The 21,887-nt window shown below is 49.7% G+C and overlaps 4 protein-coding genes across 5 annotated transcripts in view; 1 reads left to right on the top strand and 3 right to left on the bottom strand.

Annotated features, from left to right (window-relative positions):
- Tspear (thrombospondin type laminin G domain and EAR repeats) overlaps window positions 1–21,887 on the top strand; it is a 186,818-nt gene that overhangs the window by 97,638 nt on the left and 67,293 nt on the right. The window lies entirely within an intron of this gene.
- Window positions 2,911–3,699, bottom strand: LOC132648333 (keratin-associated protein 10-4-like). The gene has a single exon (XM_060369252.1). It carries the CDS (start codon window positions 3,697–3,699, stop codon window positions 2,911–2,913), a length of 789 nt encoding a protein of 262 aa, XP_060225235.1.
- Window positions 7,960–8,694, bottom strand: LOC110556096 (keratin-associated protein 10-8-like). Its single transcript, XM_021649706.1, has one exon. It carries the CDS (start codon window positions 8,692–8,694, stop codon window positions 7,960–7,962), a length of 735 nt encoding a protein of 244 aa, XP_021505381.1.
- LOC110556104 (keratin-associated protein 10-1-like) lies at window positions 18,706–19,443 on the bottom strand. Of its 2 annotated transcripts, none has more exons than XM_060369288.1 (2): window positions 19,242–19,443; window positions 18,706–19,187 (listed from the first exon to the last, which is right to left on the bottom strand). In XM_060369288.1, the coding sequence occupies exons 1-2, from the start codon at window positions 19,441–19,443 to the stop codon at window positions 18,706–18,708; spliced, it is 684 nt and encodes a 227-aa protein (XP_060225271.1). The 2 variants fall into 2 exon arrangements, with proteins under 2 accessions (XP_060225271.1, XP_060225272.1); XM_060369289.1 differs by having other exon boundaries at window positions 18,706–19,246; window positions 19,358–19,443.

Genomic DNA, 21,887 nt, shown 5'->3' with positions numbered 1-21,887 from the left:
TAAAAAGTACTAAAGTGCGTGACCCCAGGCAAGACACATGGTTTCCCAAACCCTGCCTCCATCTCAGGAGTGTGGGAGTTCATTCCTGGGTTCTGTTTGTGGGGCACAGGCTGTATGGCTCCAATGGGTGACACGGGCTGTGAGTGTGAGTTCTGGCCAAGCTGGGTCTTTGTCTCTTTCCATAGAGCAGGTTTCCTGGAGTCACTGGACTGTGGGGAAATGAACTCTAAGGTGGCAAAGCATGAATGTGTCTAAAGACTGTGTCATCCAAGTCCTGTTCCTGAGGCCATGCTACCAATTCCTATCCCTTCATAGCCAGTTCACACTCAGGTGGTTGGCTTTGTCAGGCAGTTTATTCTGGTCAATTCATAGGCTTGGCAATTCTGTGACTTTCCCAGCTTGTCCTGTGAATGATGCTCAGGTCCTTTAACATCTCCATTTGCCCACATGCCCCAAGGAAAGAGCTATCCAGACCTGTTCTGCCAGGTTTGAGAGCTTCCTAGGTCTCTGGGCTTTCAGTCAAGACTATCCCAGCTGGTTCAGAGCCCCACAGCCCTGATAAGCCTTGATGTAGCAATTATACAGGTTTTGCTGAAGATCAGAGAAATTTTTTTTAATTCAATGTAGCCATATGGGGAAAAAGAATAGAGGTCCACAGGAAATGTCACCCTCAAGTCCATCTTCAGAGTTCTGACACTGGGATAAAGTTTGAACAGGCAAGAAGAAAGCAAAGTTAACAGTCCTGGCCAAGGTGTGGTCCTGTCCATCACCAGCTGGGTCCCAGTGGCTCCTGCAAGGTATTCTGGGAAGCAAATTTCCCATCTGGCTGGCACCAGGCTCAGGTTTTTCCTTCTTCTCCCTGAATGAAGTTCCTGAGAATATTCCAATTCTCTGGGGAGTCCATTGTCTCAAAACTCTGCAGGTTACAAGTGACTCACCTCTGCCTTCCTTCATGCCTGCCACGTGGCTACACATCTGCACAGGTGTGGCATCACTTGTGTCACAGAGAGGCCACATCCCAGTGTCTCTGGTCCCAGCCATGTTGCTGCGCCACGTTTGTGAGTTCAGTTGACTGTGAACACTGGGATAAGAGCCCACAGCCTTCTCAGGGGCTATCAGATGCTGTGTGTGAGCAGAGGTCTGAGGGCATCCTGGCACCAGACAGCATATACCTATAGGGTCAATGGCTAGGTCGTGGTATGGCCCCTGGGGAAGTGAATGTGGGGCTGTGACTGACAGGTGCTTGAGCCTCCCAGCTCAGGAGGGTCACCCATGCCCATAGCCTGCTCAGAGCTGGGCCTTCTCAGCTCTGTCCAGCCCTGTTCTTCTAGGGCTGTCCTAGAAGTCTCGCACAAATGCACCGTGCAGGGTCAGGGAGGTATCCCTGTGAGGAAGAGAGCTGTCAGCCAGCTTGTCAGGCTGAGCAGGGACACTAGGGCGAAGTAAAAAGATTGTGCCACTGGCAATATCTGACAAAAGCAACTTAAAGAGAAAGGATTAACTTTGCTCATGGAGTCAGAGAGCTTAGTCCACCACAGCAGGGAGGGGGAAGCAAAGCAAAGCCGCTCACACCATGAAGGCCAGGAAGCAGAAAGTGCCTGCCCTAGCCCAGTTTCTCCTCTCTCTTTCTTCCATCTTGTCTCCAGCCTCACTGGGCAAGTCTTTACCCTCAGTGAAATCTCTCAAAAAACAATCAACAAACAAAGAAAACTCAAAAACCCTCACACTCATGCTCAGAGTGGCATCTCTTCATTTCCTGACCACTCCTTGGCAAAGTCAAAGTGACACCAGGAACAGTATGACAAGTGTGTAGATCCTGACAACAGTGTCATCATGCCGATGGAGCTGCTAGGAAAGGAGGCTGCACCCCAGGACTGGGAACTGATGGGAGTCAGGATGCCCTCCCTGAGCCAGAGTGTAGACCTGCTTCTAGGACCAGGGAAGCAGGTTTGTCACAGAGGAGTCTTGGTGACAATGATGTTCTGCACAGCTAGTGGCAACCAGAGAGATGACCTCTATCTGTCGAAGGCTGCAGCAGCTCTGCTCTGTTGCCAGGATCCACAAGAAGCCTGGCCCAGAACTGCTTGCCCAGATGAACAGCATAGGATGACTCTAGACCAAGCCACATCTGCAGGTGACCAGCCCTGGTGAGTCCTGGGCATGTGGATTTTTTTCTTAAACCTATCTGGGAAGAGGTCTTGAGCTCCAAGAGAGAAGCCACAGGCCTTCATGACCACTGAGTATGGTTAACTCACTTCTGGATATGTCTGTGGTTAAGGGAGACTGCAGTCTGGGGAAGCCACATGTGCTCAGAGCATGAGGGAGGTGATAGGTGTACCCTCCAGCCTAGCTGACTAGAAGATGAAGGACATCTCTCGGTGTTTCAGAGAGGATATTTCTGAGAGCAGGTTCTCTGAAGGAGAGCATGGCTGAGTGTGGACAATGCAACCCACAGGATGTAGCAGGGAGGAAAAAGGGGAAAAATGAAGGAGTAGAACACCAACATTTCGCTCTGTTTCCCAGACACTATAAAGAAACCTCCTTCATCCTCGAATTCCCCGGAGTGATGGGCTGAAGCCCTGAGCAAGCCCTTTCCTTCTCCCTGTACTCTGTGTTACTTTGATAGTTCATAACCAATACAAAAAAGTGGTACAGAAGGGGTTGGTTGATCATGACTTTATTGGTGTTGAGAGCTGCTGGTGTCAAGGCAAGTGCCCCAGAGCATTACAGAACAGGGAAGAACTGTGTCCCAGTGACTCCTGGAGGGAGGAGGGGAGGCCAGGTCAGCACAGGGGACACATTGTGTTCCTCTTTGGGGGAACCATCTTTCTGTATCAGGTCAGTAGACTGGACAGGCTGAGATGGAACATAGGGAGAGACTCAAGGCAGATGACACCAGGAACAGGCCCATCAACAGCTACACTTCTGGCCCGAGGAGAGGCCACAGCAGGCCTGGCGGGAGCAGGCAGGGCGGCAGAGCAGGGACACACAGGATGCTGGGCGGCAGCAGCTGGGCTGGCAGGAGGAGGCACAGCAGGAGGAGGTGGGCAGGCAGCAGGCGGGTCTGCACACGGGGCGGCAGAGCAGGGACATGCTGGAGCAGGGCTTGCAGCAGACAGGAGCACAGCAGGATGGCTGGCAGCAGGAGGAGGAGCCAGAGCAAATGGGTGTGCAGCAGACAGGCTTGCAGCAGACAGGCACACAGCAGGATGGCTGGCAGCATGAGGACTGGCAGCATGAGGGCTGGCAGCATGAGGGCTGGCAGCTAGACTGCTGGCAGCAGGAGGAGCAGCCAGAGCAGATGGGTGTGCAGCAGACAGGCTTGCAGCAAAGAGTCACACAGCAGGATGGCTGGCAGGGGAAGCAGGTGCAACAAGCTGGCTGGCAGCTAGACTGCTGGCAGCATGAGGGTGTGCAGCAGCTGCTGCAGCCAGATTGGCAGCAGGGACTGCACACAAGGGTCAGGCAGGGGGCTGGGGCACAGCAGCTGGGGACACAGCAGCTAGACTGAGAGCAGCTGGGGACACAGCAGCTAGACTGACAGCAGCTGGGGACACAGCAGCTAGACTGGCAGCAGCTGGGCTGGCAGCAGCTGGACTGGCAGCAGCAGGGCTCACAGCAGCTCTCCGGGCAGTCATCCACCTGCCAGGAGGAGTTGGTGAGAGCATCAGAGCAGACAGACATGGTGGAGGCGGCCATGGCAGAGCTAGGTTGGAGTAGAGTGAGGGAGTGGTTGAGTGGTGAGTGGTGAGTGTGAGTGTGAGTGTGAATGTGTGTGAGGTGCTGGGCTGTTGGCTTTTTATCCTCCTCCAGCCTCTGTTTTCCCAGAGAGAGAAGCACCTCTCTTCCTGTTGTGCAGCAGTTGCATTGTGGGAAGTTCCTCTTCCTGACCATGGCCTTGGGACAGGCAGGGGGAGCAGGTGCAGCTAGCTGGCTGGCAGTTAAACTGCTGGCAGCATGAGGGTGTGCAGTAGCCAGATTGGGGATCAATTCTTGCTGGCAACTCCAGAGTGAAGGGGGAGCTCAGCTCTGAGAGTGGCAAGGTCTCTGTCCAGGCTTGCTGGCAGCTTCTGTCCAGGTAGAGAGACCATGGGAAGCAGAGACCTTCTATCCTGGAGAGAGAAAAACGGGTGGAAAACCTGGTAGCTCAAGACCCACCTATGCCAGTGTGCCATATATGAGCCACTGGCGATGCCTGGAGGCCACACCAATGACTATCAGGGCGATGAGAATGGAAGAGCCAGAGGAGAACCCAGTGATCAATATAGATCTCATCAGAATTCATTGTGGGTGAGCAAAAGAGAGGCTGAGGCAGGCAGGTCTCAAGGTTGAGGCCAGTGTGGACCACCGAGAGAAAACTTGTCTCAAAATCCTCAAAACAAACCTCTTTAGAAACCAGTGAGTCCAACCAATTATCCTCCTTCCGCAAGTGCATATATCCTGATGTCAGGTAACCCAGCCGGCTTTTGAAACCTCAGGTCTGAGAGCTCCCAGTGTCTGCAGAACACAGAGCTAGGCTTGTGGTCACAGGGCCATGCTGGCTGAGACACTGGCCGCCTCTCTCCGTGGACAGCTGATGGTTTTCTCTGATGACCTGGCAGTTGACACCCCTGGGCCCATGGCCTGAGACATGATCCCGGGAGTGTGTGTGTCTGGCTGTGCGCTCCCAAGGCTCTGTCCATGCTGGCCTTGCCTGAGATGGTCACCATGTATCAGAAGGACTTTTTTCATCTTGGGCTTGGAAGACCTTGCTGGTTCAAGTGAGGCTGGGGACAGGACACTTGGTCAGATGCTGTTTCCGGGGGAGTGGCCATACTCCCTCAGCCTTTGAGTGCAACTCTGTTGTTCAGCGGAATTGTCATTTAACGCTGGAGTCCTGAGGTGAGGATCTGTGCCTTGGAAGCCGTGTGGGGCTATAAAACTTTTCATGGAATTTATGAATTCCAGGTAAGGGGAGGGCTTCCGGGGTGTCACTAATTCTACAAGGGAGCTTAGGCAAAGCCCCCAACCATTTCTCTGGGAAACACACTAAGAGGTGACATTATCTTGTCCCTTAAAATGTACTAAAGTGCGTGACCCCAGGCAAGACACATGGTTTCACAAACCCTGCCTCCATCTCAGGAGTGGGGGAGTTCATTACTGGGTTCTGTCTGTGGGGCACAGGCTGTATGGCTCCAATGGGTGACACGGGCTATGAGCGTGAGTTCTGGCCAAGCTGGGTCTTTGTCTCTTTCCATAGAGCAGGTTTCCTGGAGTCACTGGACTGTGGGGAAATGAACTCTAAGGTGGCAAAGCATGGATGTGTCTAAAGACTGTGTCATCCAAGTCTTGTTCCTGAGGCCATGCTACCAATTCCTATCCCTTCATAGCCAGTTCACACTCAGGTGGTTGGCTTTGTCAGGCAGTTTATTCTGGCCTATTCATAGGCTTGGCAATTCTGTGACTTTCCCAGCTTGTCCTGTGAATGATGCTCAGGTCCTTTAACATCTCCATTTGCCCACATGCCCCAAGGAAAGAGCTATCCAGACCTGTTCGGCCAGGTTTGAGAGCTTCCTAGGTCTCTGGGCTTTCAGTCAAGACTATCCCAGCTGGTTCAGAGCCCCACAGCCCTGATAAGCCTTGATGTAGCAATTATACAGGTATTGCTGAAGATCAGAGAATTTTTTTTTTAATTCAATGTAGCCATATGGGGAAAAAGAATAGAGGTCCACAGGAAATGTCACCCTCAAGTCCATCTTCAGAGTTCTGACACTGGGATAAAGTTTGAACAGGCAAGAAGAAAGCAAAGTTAACAGTCCTGGCCAAGGTGTGGTCCTGTCCATCACCAGCTGGGTCCCAGTGGCTCCTGCAAGGTATTCTGGGAAGCAAATTTCCCATCTGGCTGGCACCAGGCTCAGGTTTTTCCTTCTTCTCCCTGAATGAAGTTCCTGAGAATATTCCAATTCCCTTGGGATCCCATTGTCTCAAAACTCTACAGGTCTAAGGGACTCACCTCTGCCTTCCTTCAGGTCTGCCTCATGGCTACACACTCTTCCATCTTCACAGCTGTGGCATCACTTGTGTCACAGAGAGGCCACATCCCAGTGTCTCTGGTCCCAGCCATGTTGCTGCCCTGTTTGTAAGTTTAGTCAACTGTGAAAACTGGGATAAGAGCCCACAGCCTTCTCAGGGGCTATCAGATGCTGCATGAGAGCAGAGGGCTGAGGGCATCCTGGCACTTGACAAAATTGTCCTGATAGGAGCTAAGGCCAGGGTGAAGTGAGTATCTGGCTGTGACAGACAGGTGCTTGAGCCCCCCAGCTCAGGAGGGTCACCTTGCTCATAGCCTGCTCAGAGCTGGGCCTTTTCAGCTCTGTCCAGCCCTGTTCTTCTAGGGCTCTCCTAGCAGTCTGGCACAAACACACCATGCCTGTCATGGAGGTATCCCTGTGCAGAAGAGAGCTGTCAAGCAGCCGGCCAGGCTGAGCATGGACACCAGGGCATCGTTAAAAAATTGTGCCACTGGCAATATCTGACAAAATCAGATATTAAAGAGAAAGGATTAACTTTGCTCATGGTGTCAGAGAGCTTAGTCCACCACAGCAGGGAGGGGGAAGCAAAGCAAAGCCGCTCACACCATGGAAGCCAGGAAACAGAGAGTGCCTGCCCTAGCCTGGTTTCTCCTCTCTCTTTCTTCCATCTTGTCTCCAGCCTCACTGGGCAAGTCTTTACCCTCAGTGAAATCTCTCAAAAAACAATCAACAAACAAAGAAAACTCAAAAACCCTCACACCCATTCTCAGAGCAACATCTCTCTATTTCCTGGCCACCTCTCAGCAAAGTCAAGGTGACACCAGGACCAAGTACAACAGGTGTGTAGATCCTGACAACAGTGTCATCATGTCAATGGAGCTGCTAGGGAAGGAGGCTGCACCCCAGGATTGGGACCTGATGGGAGTCAGGATGCCCTCCCTGAGACAGAGTGTAGACCTGCTCCAAGGACCAGGGAAGCAGGCTTGTCACAGAGGAGTCTTGGTGACAATGATGTTCTGCACAGCTAGTGGCAACCAGAGAGATGACCTGTGGCTGCAGAAGGCTGCAGCAGCTCTGCTCTGTTGCCAGCATCCACAGGAAGCCTGGCCCAGATGAATAGCATAGGATGGCTCTAGACCAATCCACATCTATAGGTACCCAGCCCTGGTGAGTCCTGGGCATGCAGATTTTTTTGGTTAAACCCATCTGGGACATCTGGAAAGAGGTCTTGAGCTCCAAGAGAGAAGCCACAGGCCTTCATGACCACTGAGTATGGTTAACTCACTTCTGGATATGTCTGTGGTTAAGAGAGACTGCAGAACGAGGAAGCCACATGCGCTCATAGCATGAGGGAGGTGATGGATGTTCCCTCCAGCCTACCTGACTAGAAGATGAAGGGAAGCTCTGGATGTTTCTGAGAGAGAACATTTTTGAGAGCAGGTTCTCTGAAGGAGAGCATGCCTGAGTGTGGACAATGCAACCCATGGGATGGAGCAGGAGGGACAAAGAGGAAAAGGAAGGAAGGAAGGAGTAAATCACCAATATTTCTGCTACTCAGATGCTACCAAGAAACCTGCTTCATCCTCCAATTCCCAGGACTGATAGGCTGAAGCCCTGAGCAAGCCCACTCCTTCTCCCTGTTCTCTGTGTTGCTTTGATAGTTCATAACCAAAAAAAAAAAACAAAAAAATAGTACAGAAGGGGTTGGCTGACCATGACTTTATTGGTATTGTGAGGTCCTGGTATCAAGGCAAGTGACCCAGAGCATTACAGCACAGGGAAGAACTGTGTCCCAGTGACTCCTGGAGGGAGAAAGGGAGGCCATGTCAGCACAGGGGACATATTGTGTTCTTCTTGGGGGAACCACCTGTCTCAGGTCATTAGACTGGAGAGGCTGAGATGGAGCATAGGGAGAGACCCAAGGAAGATGACACCAGGAACAGGCCCATCAGCAGCTGCACTTCTGGCTCGAGGAGAGTCCACAGCAGGCCTGGCGGGAGCAGGCAGGGCGGCAGAGCAGGGACACACAGGAGGCTGGGCGGCAGCAGCTGGGCTGGCAGGAGGAGGCACAGCAGGAGGAGGTGGGCACGCAGCAGGCAGGTCTGCACACGGGGCGGCAGAGCAGGGACATGCTGGAGCAGGGCTTGCAGCAGACAGGAGCACAGCAAGATGACTGGCAGCATGAGGAGGAGCCAGAGCAGATGGGTGTGCAGCAGACAGGCTTGCAGCAGACAGGCACACAGCAGGATGGCTGGCAGCATGAGGGCTGGCAGCTAGACTGCTGGCAGCATGAGGAGGAGCCACAGCAGATGGGTGTACAGCAGACAGGCTTGCAGCAGAGAGTCACACAGCAGGACGGCTGGCAGGGGGAGCAGGTACAGCAAGCTGGCTGGCAGCTAGACTGCTGGCAGCATGAGGGTGTGCAGCAGCTGCTGCAGCCTGATTGGCAGCAGGGGTTGGACACACAGCTCATTGGTGTGCAGAGGAGGCAAGGGGTTGTGGCACAGCAGGTAGGGGCACAGCATGGGGGCTCACAGTAGCTCTCTTGGCAATTGTCTGCCTGCCAGGAGGCTGTGTTGCAGATGTTGGGCGAGCAGATGCGACTGCCGCAGCTCTGGTTAGAACATACAGATGTGGTGGATGCAGCAATCACACAGGTCCTTGTGCAGCAGGTGTCAGTCATGGTTGGGGTTGGACCAGGAGGGGTGCTTGTGTGAGTGTAGGTGTGAGTGTGAGTGAATGTGTGTGTGTGTGAGGTGCCTGGCCCTGGGGTTTTTATACGTCTCCTGTGTATGTTTCCTCGTGAGTGTGGCCATCTTTCTTTTCCTTGTTGTTCATCTTGCTTCCAGACAACACAGGCAGTTTACGATCGGGACCGTGTGTCATAGCAGGGCCAGGTCACATCCTTATCCTGGAAGTGATCATGAGACAGCACGGCTTGTTGGAGCTGGTACCTGTGAACTGCCGCTGCTGCCTTTCACAGCATCCTCAGACGCACAAGCTCCATCAGGCATGGCCTCCAGCCCAGTGTCTTGCCGTCTCCATGCTGTAGGCCTGTAAGCCAGTGTTTGCTGCTTTATGGGTTCCTTTCTCTTCCACCCCTCTTCATCCTTTCTCTTCTTCCCTTTCAACCCCCTAACACTAGATATGAGAAAGCAAGAGAGAAAAAAGAGAGAGATAAAGGGGCAAAGTTATCAGCAGGATTACATCCTGCTGATTAGGGGGAGTCAAGTTCCTTGGGGCACGTTTGATTTTCACCATCTGGATATCTAATTTCTTCTTTGCACATGACTACTTTAACAAACTACAACCAACAACCAACCAACAACAACCTGACAACCCGCCATGCCTCTTGGGGCCCTAGCATTTATGTAACCCTCTGAAAAGTCACCAGAATTCCAAACGTCACGCAGTCGCAGAAACAATCTGCAGCTGGCAAAACCACTGCTAGAACTCTGCTAGAGCACGAGGCAAACCACAGTCAGCTGCTATGAAGCAGGCCCATATCCCCACACCTGGGACTAAAATGAAAACATACTCTTATATTCTGTGTTTTTAAAGAAACCGAGATTCCAAAATTCTTGCTATATATGCCGCTCTGTTCCTACTGATGGCAACCCCCCTCGCCTTATCTACACCACACAGATTCCAGGGTCCCTGTTCTCTGTCCCACAGACTCAACAGTGGGTCCCACAGATTCTTTGTTGCACAATCACTTATTAAAATAACACACTTATTCTGTGGGCTGTTGTAGTTGTTGTTTGAGTTTTGTCTTTAGATATGACCCAATTTCCTACCATGGAGGGCAGCATTCTCTTCTCTCACCTCCTTAGGAGCCCCTCCTCCCATCCTGAAGGCAGCATTGGCTCCCCATGCTCTTAAATCAGGGCACCAGCCCTTTACTGTTCAGTGTTATTTTATTTCACGTCTATCTCAGTATTACCTTCGTTGAGTGTTTCTGTGTAGGGTGGACAGGTTAATCTCTGTATTCATTTGCATTCCCGTTTTGTTTTTTTCCCTCTTGGAGTTGGTCACTTCTTCTGTTTGTTTTTCTGTACTCCAATCATTACATCTTCCCAGTCTGTCCCCAAGTGTCCCCAAGCCCTGAGGACTGATGGTAGTTACTCCAGTAACTGATTGCATCATTTCTTGTAATTATCGCTTCCAGGACTCTGAATTCACAGGACTGGTTGAACTGAGCATCCCTCAGGCCTGGCCCTCCCCTCAACTCTCACCATCCCTCAGCTCTGGCATCTCTCACATCTCTCAACCCATGCCCCCTTCTGTCCTCCTCTGCCGCCCCCCCCCCCCATCACCTCAGCACTGGGCGCTCTCAGCCCTTTTCCCTCCCTCAGCACTGGTGTTGTACTGTTATCCTGTGTTCCCCTCATTATTTCTTTTGTGTTTTCTTTATTTTTCTTCAATGACGGCTTCTTGTGATCTTTTTCTGTGCTGATGCCCTTGTCCTGGTAGAACACATCCTTTGGAGGCTTTTTTGGGAATGGACGCAGGGGTTTTAGTCTAGTATTCCATGGCAAGCACTACAATCCAGTTCTCCTAGTGCCATTTGTTGAAAGGCTATCTTTCCCCAGAGATACTTTAGTACCTTTGTTTTAGTTGAGGGAGCGGGGCTAGAATTTAGCATTGAGTAGTACCTTCCTTTATTACTCTCCATCTTATTTTTTCTGAGGCAGTGTCTCTCACTAAATCTAAATCTCACCAATTCAGCTAGAGTGGCTAGCCAGTGAGCTCCAGTGATCCTCCTGACTACTACCACAGTGCTGAGGACGAAGATGCTTGCTGCTGTGCTCAGCTGTCACCTGGGTGCTGGGAATCTGCTCAGGTCATGCTTGTGAGGAAAGCACTTTGGTACCTCTCTCTCTCTCCTATAACTTGGTCTTCTATTTCACTAGTCTCCACATCTACTTCTTTGCTGGCACTATGCTGCTTTTGGTGTATATGACTGTTGTACACTTTGAGACGAAGCAGTATGATACCTCCTGCGTTGATCTCTGTATTCCGGATTGCTTTAGAAATTAAAAGTCTCCCAAGCTGTGGTGTGATGGTGCACACTTTTAATCCCAGCACTTGGGAGGCAGAGGCAGGTGAATCTGTAAAGTCTATGAGGTTGGCCTGATTTACAGAATTCCAACACAGTCAAGGCTACACGGAGGAACTATATCTCCAAGATAGATAGATAGATAGATAGACAGACAGACAGATGTCTTTAGTGCTTCCTTGTAAGTTTTAGGACTCGTTTACCTATTTCTCTAGAGAAGGCTACTGGAATTCGGATGAGCAGTGCATTGACTCTAGGTTGTCTTCATAACGCAGCCTTGTTCATGTTAGTGGTCCTCTGCTCTGTAGCCCGGGAAGTCCTCCCTTCACTGGGGTTTTTCCTTTTCTCTTCCTTTCACCTCCTTGGTTTATTTACAAATGTTCTGTTTTTTTTTGAAACAACTGTAAATGAGGTTCTGGATTATTCTTGCTTTTTTTTTTCTTATCTGTTCATCATCTAATATAGAAAAGACACTGAGTTTTATACAGTGATTTTATATCCTGCTATTCTGCTAGAAGTTTTTTTTTTTTTTTTTTTTTTTTTTTTTTTAAATCAGATTTAAACAGTTCTGGTGGAGTCAATTGGGGCTTTAACATAAGAACTGTCTGAGAGTAAAGACACTTCGATTTTTTCTCTTCTAATTGGTATTCCCTATATTTCTGTCTCTTATCCTATGGCTGTGGCTACAAAATCAGGCAATGTATATGTATGATAGGGGGAGCAGTGAATAAGCCCTTGAAATGGCTGCTGCATTGTTGGGAGGGTGGATATTATGAATGAGAGAGAGAGAGAGAGAGAGAGAGAGAGAGAGAGAGAGAGAGAGCAGCCAGAGGCACCTGGAAGAGTCCAGAGCAGGGAGAGGAAGAAGCAGACTGGACACAGCCAGGGCTATCTGTGAGAGAAGGGAGAATAGCAAGAGAAGATAGTAGAGAGAGTGGGGGCTGGGATAACAGCCTTGGCATTATATAGAGAGCCACCAGGTAAGGGGGAGGGGGAGGCCTGGAGAGCTGGGAAGGGCCAGGACGCCAGTGCTGAGGATCTGAAATGTATAATGAGTACTTGTGGATAGGGCGATAGGAGCCTGGAGGCCAGCGTGGGCTTTGGCATGCCACAGATTGCAGCGGAGAGCCATATGTCTGTTCTGCCAGAGGCATGGAATGACTTCTTTTGACAGAAGGGGAACCCACATCTCACGTTCTTGAGCAAATGCTGGCTTTATCTGACTGTCAGAAATCCTTCTATAGTTCTGCTTGAGGTGGGCCAGGACTGACATTTTTGAGTATATGACCTGCCTGAGACCTAACAATAAGCACTTGCCCCATTCTTGTTTTTAGATCTTTCTTCACTGTTAAGCATGATGTATGCTGTGGGCTTCTTGTATATAGCATTTTTGTGTTGAGGAACGTCTTCCAATTCCTAGTTTTTTTGTTTGTTTGTTTCTCTTTTAGGGCTTTCGAACAGGAAAGGATGTTGAAGTTTGTCAAGGGCATCCATTTAGATGGTCAAGTGATTCTGGCTCTGAGTTTGTTTATATGCTCAATTGCATTTATTGATCCTGTATGTCAAACTGTATTTGTGTTCCTAGAGTGAAACGGACTCAGCGTCATGCTTATATAATCTTTTAATGCACTGTGGAATTCTGTTTGAGGTATTTTGTTGAGAACTCTTGTGTCCATGTTTATCAGGGGAGTTGATATCCAGTCTGTGTGTTTGTCTTTGGCTGTGTCCTTGTCAGGCTTTGGGATCAGGGTAATGCTGGCTTAAGCAGGATCAAGTAGGAAGTGCTTCTGCCCTTTGTGTCTAGACAGACTGAGGAGTGTTGGTGCCAGCTCTTCGTGGAGGGTTTGGGAGACTGGAGCAGTGCATCTGTCTGGTCTTGAGCATTTCTTTGCTCTGAGATGATTACTGGTTCAAACTCATTGACTATTGTGGACCCGTCTAGGTTATGTATGTCTTTTGACCTAATTCTGGTAGGTCACATGTGCAGGAATTTATCCATGCTCTTTGGGTTTTCCAGCTTGTAATATAGCGGTGATCGTCAGGATTTGAGTAGTATCTGTTATAAACATTCTTTGCTATACATAATTTTATTAATTACTCTTTCTCTCTCTCTTTCTCTATTAGTTTGGCTAAGGGTTTGTCAGTCATTTTTTTCAAAGAATAAGCTCTTTGCTCCACTGGCTCTTCGTATTGTTCCTTTCATCTCCATTTCACCATTTTCTACTTTGATTTCATGATTTGTTTCCTTGTACTGATCACACTGGCCACTTTCTGCAGGCTACTTGGGATCCTGCTGCTTCTTGTTTTCTGAATTTGAATTCAGCATTCTGAAATTCTGAATCATCATTATTTTTTGCATTCTTGCTGATTATTTTTTTTTTCTGTAAAGAGGTTTGTTTTCATTTGGCTCAAGGCTTGGGAAAGCCTCCATGGTGGTGTCAAATCATCTTGGTGGATGGAGAAGGGTCTTAGACAGGCAGCCTAATGGGGAATACAAGACCCCCTGAGAGGCCACGGGGCAGCCCAGTCTCCCAGCCCCAAAGTGAGTTGCTTAAGGAGATGACCACCCAGTTTGGAGGCTGGTAGCCTGCAGAAATTGACCAGTGTGATCACTTATCATCTTGATGAGCTTTGTCTCCTCATCTGGGAAGTCTCAGAAGCCTGTGTGGGCAGAACCCACAGCAGGAAGAGCCAAAAAGGGCTTGGTCCAGGTTCTTCCTCAGTGGCTTTCACACCATCCCAGCATTATCCTACCTAACAGAGAGGGCTTTTGTGTGTCCTGAAAGATGTGGCCACCATATTGATTTTGCATCTCGAGGAGATACTCAGTGTGTTCGCCCCTCTCCTTGGCAGTTTGTGAAAGATGAGGCTTCCACCCTGCACAGCCAAGTCATTTGGTGAAAACAGTCACCTAGTGAGAGAAGCAGATGTAGGAGGGATTGTGCAAATTGATCAGGTGGTTTATGGCAGCTTCGATCTCAGTGCAATAATTCTGATGAGTCTGGGAGGGGCTGGCTGGTGGACGATAGGGTAATAACCACAAAAAGATGGTGCTGGCTGGCCTGGAAGCCAGGGACAGAGAGAAGATTGTCCAGAAGCTGCAATGTGAGAAATTGGAAGGTAGTTGATAGTTAAAATATAGACCCTAGATCAGCTCCATCCAAGACAAAGATCCACAGGATTTCTGGGTACACGTCTCCCCTGATTTTTCTTTTAAGTTTTTTGTTTGTTTGCTTATCTTATCTTTGTATATGTTCATTTTGCCTGCATGTGTCTATTCATCACGCGCATGCCTGGTGCCTGAGGAGGTCAGAAGAGGGCATTCCCTGAAACTGGAGTTATAGACTGTTGTTAACTGCTGTATGTGTGTTACTAATTTAACTCAGGTCCTTCTCTTAGGGTGTCAAGTGCTCTTAAATAATGAGCCCTCTCTCTAAGCCACTCCACATTGGAGTCTTAATGTAAGTACTCACAGCGGTATACTTTCCTTTTAGAACCACCTTTGCTGTATCCTGAAGGTTCTGATAAATTGTATTTTCACTTTTATTTGATTATGGGAATGTTTAAGTTTCCTCCATGGTATCTTTAGTGACCCGTTGGTCATTCAGAAGTGTATTTTTCTTTGGTCTTTTTTGGTATTGGTTCCGACTTTTCTTGCATTATGACCTGCAAGAAGATGCTTTGGCACTTGTTCAGTCTTGGTTTGTGATCTAAAATGTGATCTATTTTTGAGAAATTCCTATGCTGAGAAATAATGTGCATCCTGTGGCTGGCAAATAGAGTATTATGCAGGTGTCTGTTAAGGCCATTTGCTCTGTAGTGTATTTTAGCTATGAATTTTCTTTGTTTGTATTTTGCCTCAAGGATCTACCTATTGGAGAGAATTGAGCAACGAGCAAGTCCACATATCTGGGCTTGTCTGACCCTTTATGTACAGTGACTTTTTTTTAACTGAGTTGTGTTGGTTAGTATTTTAGGTATTAACGTGACACAACATAGGCTCACCAAGAAAGACATTCTCAATGAAGAATTATCTCGATCAGTTGGCCTGTGAGCCTGTCTGTGACCGTTGTCTCGATTGTTAATTGATGTATGAAGAGCCAGCCCATTATGGGTAGCACCATTCCTTGGGCAAGGGGTCTTGAACTGCATAAAAGTGGAGAAAGCGAGCAAGGATTCGTGTGTTTATATTCTCCTTCTCTCTCTCTGTCTCTCTGCCTCTGTCTCTCTCTGTCTCTCTGCCTCTGTCTCTCTGCCTCTCTGTCTCTCTCTCTCTCTGTGGTGTTTGTTTCTAGGTCAGAGAATAGTTTTCGGAAGTTAGTTCTCTCCCGCCATGTGGGTCCCAATTATCAAATTCAAGTCTTCAGGCTTAGTGGCAACCCTCTTTACCCACTGAACCACCTCATTGGCCCAAAAGATATTTCCGGATGATGACAAACAGCTTGAGCATCTAATCTAATCAGCTGGGGAATTGAGGCCGTTTACATTCAGGGTTGGTCACTGGTGAGCGGAGTTTTCTGAGTCCTGTAATTTTGGTAGGTGTTTCCTATCTGGTTTAAATGCTGTTTGGCCTTTTTCTTCTCCGTCTTTGTAGGAGCGGTTTGCTGGTCACTGTGTTGAACATTTGTCTTTGTTCCTTATTCTCATTAATTTGTCTATTCCTGTCACTCATAGTTATGTGGAAGGTAGTGTTTAACCCACATAGTGTGTATTGTAATATCATTAAAATATCTACATTAAATACTTTTATTATTTGTTTCATCATAATTAATTTTTATCATCATTTCTCTCTTCTGGATTTGCCAGTATTTTAATTTGCATTGTTTTTTTTTTAAATCATCAATCAGTTTTATTTATAGCTACAATTTCTTAATATCATTTGTTTGTTTATTTTGTCCAGAGATTGACATCGGGTTTTTCTTTCATCACTCCCCACCTTGCTTTTTTGAGATAGGATCTTCCCGCGAATCTGGAGCTTGGTGATTCAGCCAGACTAGCTGGCCTGGGGCCTTCCTGCCTCTGCCTCCCCAACACTAGGATGACAATGCATGCTGTCACACCCAGCTATTTTAAAAATCTGGGCTCCAGGGGAGCAAACTCCGGTCTTCAGGCCTGTGAGGCCAATTAATTTCTGTCTTCTAAGAAATTAAATTTCCTTTTTAAAAACTCATTTTGGAAGCTCTTATGATTTTGTGTGCTGAACCTTTCGTTACTTTCAATCCTGTTCATTTATATTACCTAAGGATTTGATTTTCTTCTGAGTCCATCCTCTCCCGCATTAACTGTGTTCTGAGAAGCAGCATCTCTGTACACGTGCTGTTGGGGCCACGATGTGTGTTCACACTCGCTGTCAGGTCCCCGATGATGCGTTTTGACTTTTGGATTGGCTGCAGAGAGTGCCTTTAGATTTCCCGACGATGACCTTTCTTTTTACAGCTGTGAGTTTGTTTGATTAACTGTCGCTCGGGAGAGTCTCTTTTCTTGGTATTTTATTATAAGCCACCAACAGCAGCTGGTACAGAACTCTGTACCAAGCACCCATGAACCCGGCTGCCCGGCTGATGCATCTCAGCCCTTGCTGACCTGCCCAGCTTCCTAGGAGCCATCATACCCGTACTCTGAAGGGAAGCTCTGTGTGGGACAGAGGTTTGTTCATTCCTGAGTGCTTTCATGGGCATGCTGTAATGACCGCTTGCCTCCTTTCGTGTTTCAGTGGAGCCCTTCTGTCAATCTGTATGCTTTGGCCACAGGGTGACCAGCCACTGGGGTCGTGATGACAGCTGGCTGCCTGCCATCCTGAGTGTGGCAGCTGTCTCTTCTTTCTTCATTTATGTCTTCTTGTCATGGGTGGGAATGACCAAACCTGTATGACTTTCAGCCACAGGGCATCTCTGTAAGTGCTCACTGCTACCTCCTCTTGTTCTTCATGTTTGTTTGTTTTACTGTAAATTCAAATTTCAGGTCCTTTGTCAGTTACACGCTATGGTGATTTGAGTAAGACCCCATAGATTCATTCATATGTTTGAATGCTTGGCCCATGGGGAGTGGTGCTATTCGGAGGTGTGGCCTTGTTGGAGGAGGTGTGGCCTTGTTGGAGGAGGTGTGGCCTTGTTGGAGGAGGTGTGGCCCTGTTGGAGGAAGTGTGTTACTGTGGGGGTGGGCTTTGAGGTCTCCTATGCTCAAGCTCCACCCAGTGTGAAACCTAATCTTTTCTTGGCTGCCTTTGGATCCAGATGTAGAACTCTCAGCTCTTCCAGCACCATGTCTGCCTGTCCGTTGCCATGCTTCCTGCTGTGATGATAATGGACTAAGCCTCTGAAACTGTAAGCCGGCCCCCAATCAAATGTTTTCCTTTGTAAGGGTTGCCATGCTCATGGTGTCTCTTCACAGCATTAAAACCCAAACTAAGACATGCACTATTCATGAAGGTAACCATCACCTGCTAGGCCTGGAACAGTGTCTCAGGGGACTGAGACTGTGAGGTCCCTTCTGCTCCCAGAATCCCTTTCTAGGCCGTGTCCTTCACCTCCACACCCACACACCAAATGTGCCATAGCAAAGAAAGGCACTGAACTGTGGCCTGGGGGTCACAGATTGTTGCCATCAATTTAGTTTTCAGATACCACTGTGTGGCTCTAACTGCAACAGGCTGGACCAGCTCACGGGTCCGGGGCCAGAGATGGTACTCACAGCCAAGAAAAGGAGTTTTGGGCCAAGTTCTGGGAAGCAGAGAACTAGGGAGCTCTCCAGGGGATATGTCCCATCCCCAAGAAAAGCTAGATGGTCCATGTGAGATGTCATCTATCAGGACATGCTCCTAGACATGTGACCAGGGTTTCTGTGGGCTGGTCATCAAACACCCCTCTCATGCACCAAAGCCCCACAATCCCTCAGGAGAGCAGGCATTCAGCCATGCTGTTTCTATAAAGACCACAGTTCAGGGAGGCAGCCTGGAAAAAGCCTCCCCCACACAAGTTCTCTACAGAGAACATCTCCCAGGATCTCACCCACCAGGGTGAGGAAGTTTAAGGGGAATCAGGGTGGCCAAAGGCATGCCCAGAATGGGTGCCACTGTCAGACCCACCCTCTTGTGTCCCTGAACACAGGTTTATCCCTTGGACATACCCGTGGCCAGTGAACACTGTCACTGACACTGGAAGGGGACAGGCTTAGTGCCCTTGTGAGCAGCCAGGGGTGCAAACTCAAGCATTCATGTGAGCACTAAGACAAGCTTGGTCAGGTTTATCAAACAGTTTATTACAGTATGACAGGTACAGCTGAAGTGGGTAGGGTGGGAGGCTGAGAACCCAAGAAGAGAGCCAGGGTTGGCCTACACACGGCAGAGCCCTGTCACAACCCCAGGAAGGTGGCTGAGAGTTCAGCTCAAGAATAGCTCCTGCTTTGCAACAAACAGAGCTGAACAGTAGAGGTCCATATTCCCCACTGAGGCAGGGTCAGGAAGGGGGTGAGCAAACAACAATAACAGCCAAGGCCCCTGTAAGACCCTAAACAGGCGATGTAGACAGTTGCTGGCCAGCAGCAGAGAAGCCGGGGATCAAGTGAGAGGGAGCCGCCAAACTTTGGGGTGATAACAGAGCTCACACAGCAGCTAGACTCCTGCCCCAAAGAGAAGCCTCAGCAAGTGGGGCGGGAGCAGGCAGGGCGGCAGAGCAGGGACACACAGGAGGCTGGGCGGCAGCAGCTGGGCTGGCAGGAGGAGGCACAGCAGGAGGAGGTGGGCACGCAGCAGGCGGGTCTGCACACGGGGCGGCAGAGCAGGGACATGCTGGAGCAGGGCTTGCAGCAGACAGGAGCACAGCAGGATGGCTGGCAGCAGGAGGAGGAGCCAGAGCAGATGGGTGTGCAGCAGACAGGCTTGCAGCAGACAGGCACACAGCAGGATGGCTGGCAGCATGAGGGCTGGCAGCTAGACTGCTGGCAGCATGAGGAGGAGCCAGAGCAGATGGGTGTGCAGCAGACAGGCTTGCAGCAGAGAGTCACACAGCAGGACTGCTGGCAGGGGGAGCAGGTGCAGCAAGCTGGCTGGCAGCTAGACTGCTGGCAGCATGAGGGTGTGCAGCAGCTGCTGCAGCCAGATTGGCAGCAGGGACTGCACACTGGGGTGCAGACAAGGGTCAGGCAGGGTGCTGGGGCACAGCAGCTGGGGGCACAGCAGCTAGACTGGCAGCAGCTGGGGACACAGCAGCTAGATTGACAGCAGCTGGGGACACAGCAGCTAGACTGGCAGCAGCTGGGCTGACAGCAGCTGGGCTGGCAGCAGCTGGGCTCACAGAAGCTCTCTGGGCAGTCGTCTACCTGCCAGGAGGAGTTGGTGCGAGCGTCAGAGCAGACAGACATGGTGGAGGCGGCCATGGCAGAGCTTGGGTTGGAGTAGAGTAGAGTAGAGTGAGTGAGTGAGGTGTGAGTGTGTGTGAGGTGCTGGGCCGTCAGCTTTTATCCTCCTGTGCTGTTGTCTGTCCTGGCCTCCCTTCCTTGTTGATGTGGCTCGTGGCCATCATTAAGGTGTTTGTTTGTCTGGGATGTTGTTTTCAGGCCTGTCTGTCTCCTGCCAGTGTGTGGTGCTGGGAGCAGTGAGGTTGGGGTGTCATTGGTTGGACTTGTCCCAGCCATCTTATGGCTGCAGGGATGTCATTCTGCCATGGCCAGCTGCCAGGACCCTTGCTCCCTCTTCAAGAATTAGTGCTAGGGGAACAATGCCCTCATCCCAGAACCCAGCTCTGGATGAGGACAGTTGTCACTTTGTGACAGTGCCCAGAGACCAGAGGTGTTTAATAACCCATCTAGGGCCATTGATTTGAGGGTGCAGTGACTGGCCTGTAACTGTCACCCCTATAGTGTCTCCTCAGCATCTGCGTCTCTCTCTATTGCCTCTTGATGCTGCCCACCCTGCTCTGTGCCTGTGCCCACTTCCATCCTTTCCTGGGGGCTGCAGGATGACAAACTGGATGACATACGTGGCCCCTCCCTGCTCAAGAAGGCTAGCAGTTCCTGGCTGGGCTCTCGGGTTCTAATCTCAAAGAGTGTAATATGCAGACATATGCATGGCCTGCTGAAACCACAGACCCACTGCATGGGCCGGGAGCCCACTGAGCTCTCTGTCTCGCTGCTCAGCGTTCTCCAGCCATCCCTCGCCCACTCCACCCTCCTCCAAAGCTGCTGACATCCCTCACCAGCCCTTCCGCCCACGAGTCACCCAGCCCTGTCTCTCAAGCCCTGGCGTCCATAGCCACTGCTTTAATGTTAAGTCACATAGACACAACCCGGTGCAGACGATATCTGGCCAGTGTCCTCCATTTCCATCCTTTGGCCTTTCTACATGCATGCACACATGCACACACATGCACATAATCAGGGCCCTTTCTCCTCATGCTAGTGTTCTGGGAATCACTAGCATTGATTTAGCTGACTAGTTGCTGCCGGGGTTCACACAGGGCCATTTTCCCATGAGCCTCTCTGGTAATCACATGGGCCACACAGGAACGTGTCTGATGTGCTTCTCTTCAAAGGTCCTTGAGCCATCCACTCGGCAGTCTCATCACCACTGGCCTAACACCTGCAGCACTAGGGTCATAGCACACGGGGCTTCAGTACCATTCGGGGACATTCCTTGGCAAGATGATAGCATAATACCTGAAAACGTGGCACTAAGGAGACCACGGTGAGGCTTGTCTTCAGGATTAGTCAAATTAAGAAGGCAGAGACTTATTATTACCTCATCTCACCCAGCTGGGCGCACCTGCCCTCAAGGCTTCCTGCTCTGTGCACGTCCATGTGTGGCCACAGAAAGATCACAAGTAGATCTGGAGATTCAGATAAATGTTAGAAAGTAAAAATTAAACACAATCCACAAATGATGAAGATTGACTTTTTGCCCATCATCATCCAACCATCCAGTCATCCACACATCCATCCATCCATCCATCCATCCATCCATCCATCCACCCACCCATCCATCCATCCATCCATCCACCCACCCACCCATCCATCCATCCATCCACCCACTCACCCATCCATCCATGCATCCATCCATCCACTCATCTATCCATCCACCTACCCACTCACTCATCCATCCATCCATCCATCCATGCATCCATCCATCCACTCATCTATCCATCCACCTACCCACTCACTCATCCATCCATCCATCCATCCATCCATCCATCCATCCATCCACTCATCCACCCACTCACTCATTCATCCAATCCCACCTACCTATTTATCCACCTAACCACTCATCCTTCCATCTCCTAACACACCCATCTACCCACCCCCTTACCCACCTACTTACTCATTCACCCACCCATTTATTTATCCATCTATAAACCTATCCAGCCAGCTAGGCACCCGTGTATCCACCCATCCACTTACTATCCATTGATCTAACTACCATCCATACATCATTCCACTCACTCACCCACCATCCATCCATCCATCCATCCATCCACTCATCCACTCACCCACTCACCCATGTTCTACCCCATCCACCTACTTGCTCATTCTTCTACCCATTCACTGATACATCCATTTATCTGTCCTACTTATCCATCTGCGCATCCATCTAGCCACCATTTATCATCTCTCTCTCCATCCTCCATGTATGCATATAATACGTGTGTATGTGTAAATATGCGTCCATGTTTATAGAGTTTAACAACACTAACTGTATCATACCTGACCTGCCACTTTTTCAGCTCAATTCAAGAAGTTCCTTCTCTGTAACTTTGTAAAGATTCGTCTCATTTACAGCTGATAGAGTTCTAGATTGGCCCGTGTGGGTACCCCCTATTGCTGTGTGA

The sequence above is a fragment of the Meriones unguiculatus genome, chromosome 16 (genome assembly GCF_030254825.1).
Source record: "Meriones unguiculatus strain TT.TT164.6M chromosome 16, Bangor_MerUng_6.1, whole genome shotgun sequence".
Classification (NCBI taxonomy): domain Eukaryota; kingdom Metazoa; phylum Chordata; class Mammalia; order Rodentia; family Muridae; genus Meriones; species Meriones unguiculatus.
The sequence above is the reverse complement of the archived record's forward strand: the minus strand, read 5'-3'. Positions and strand labels throughout refer to the sequence as shown.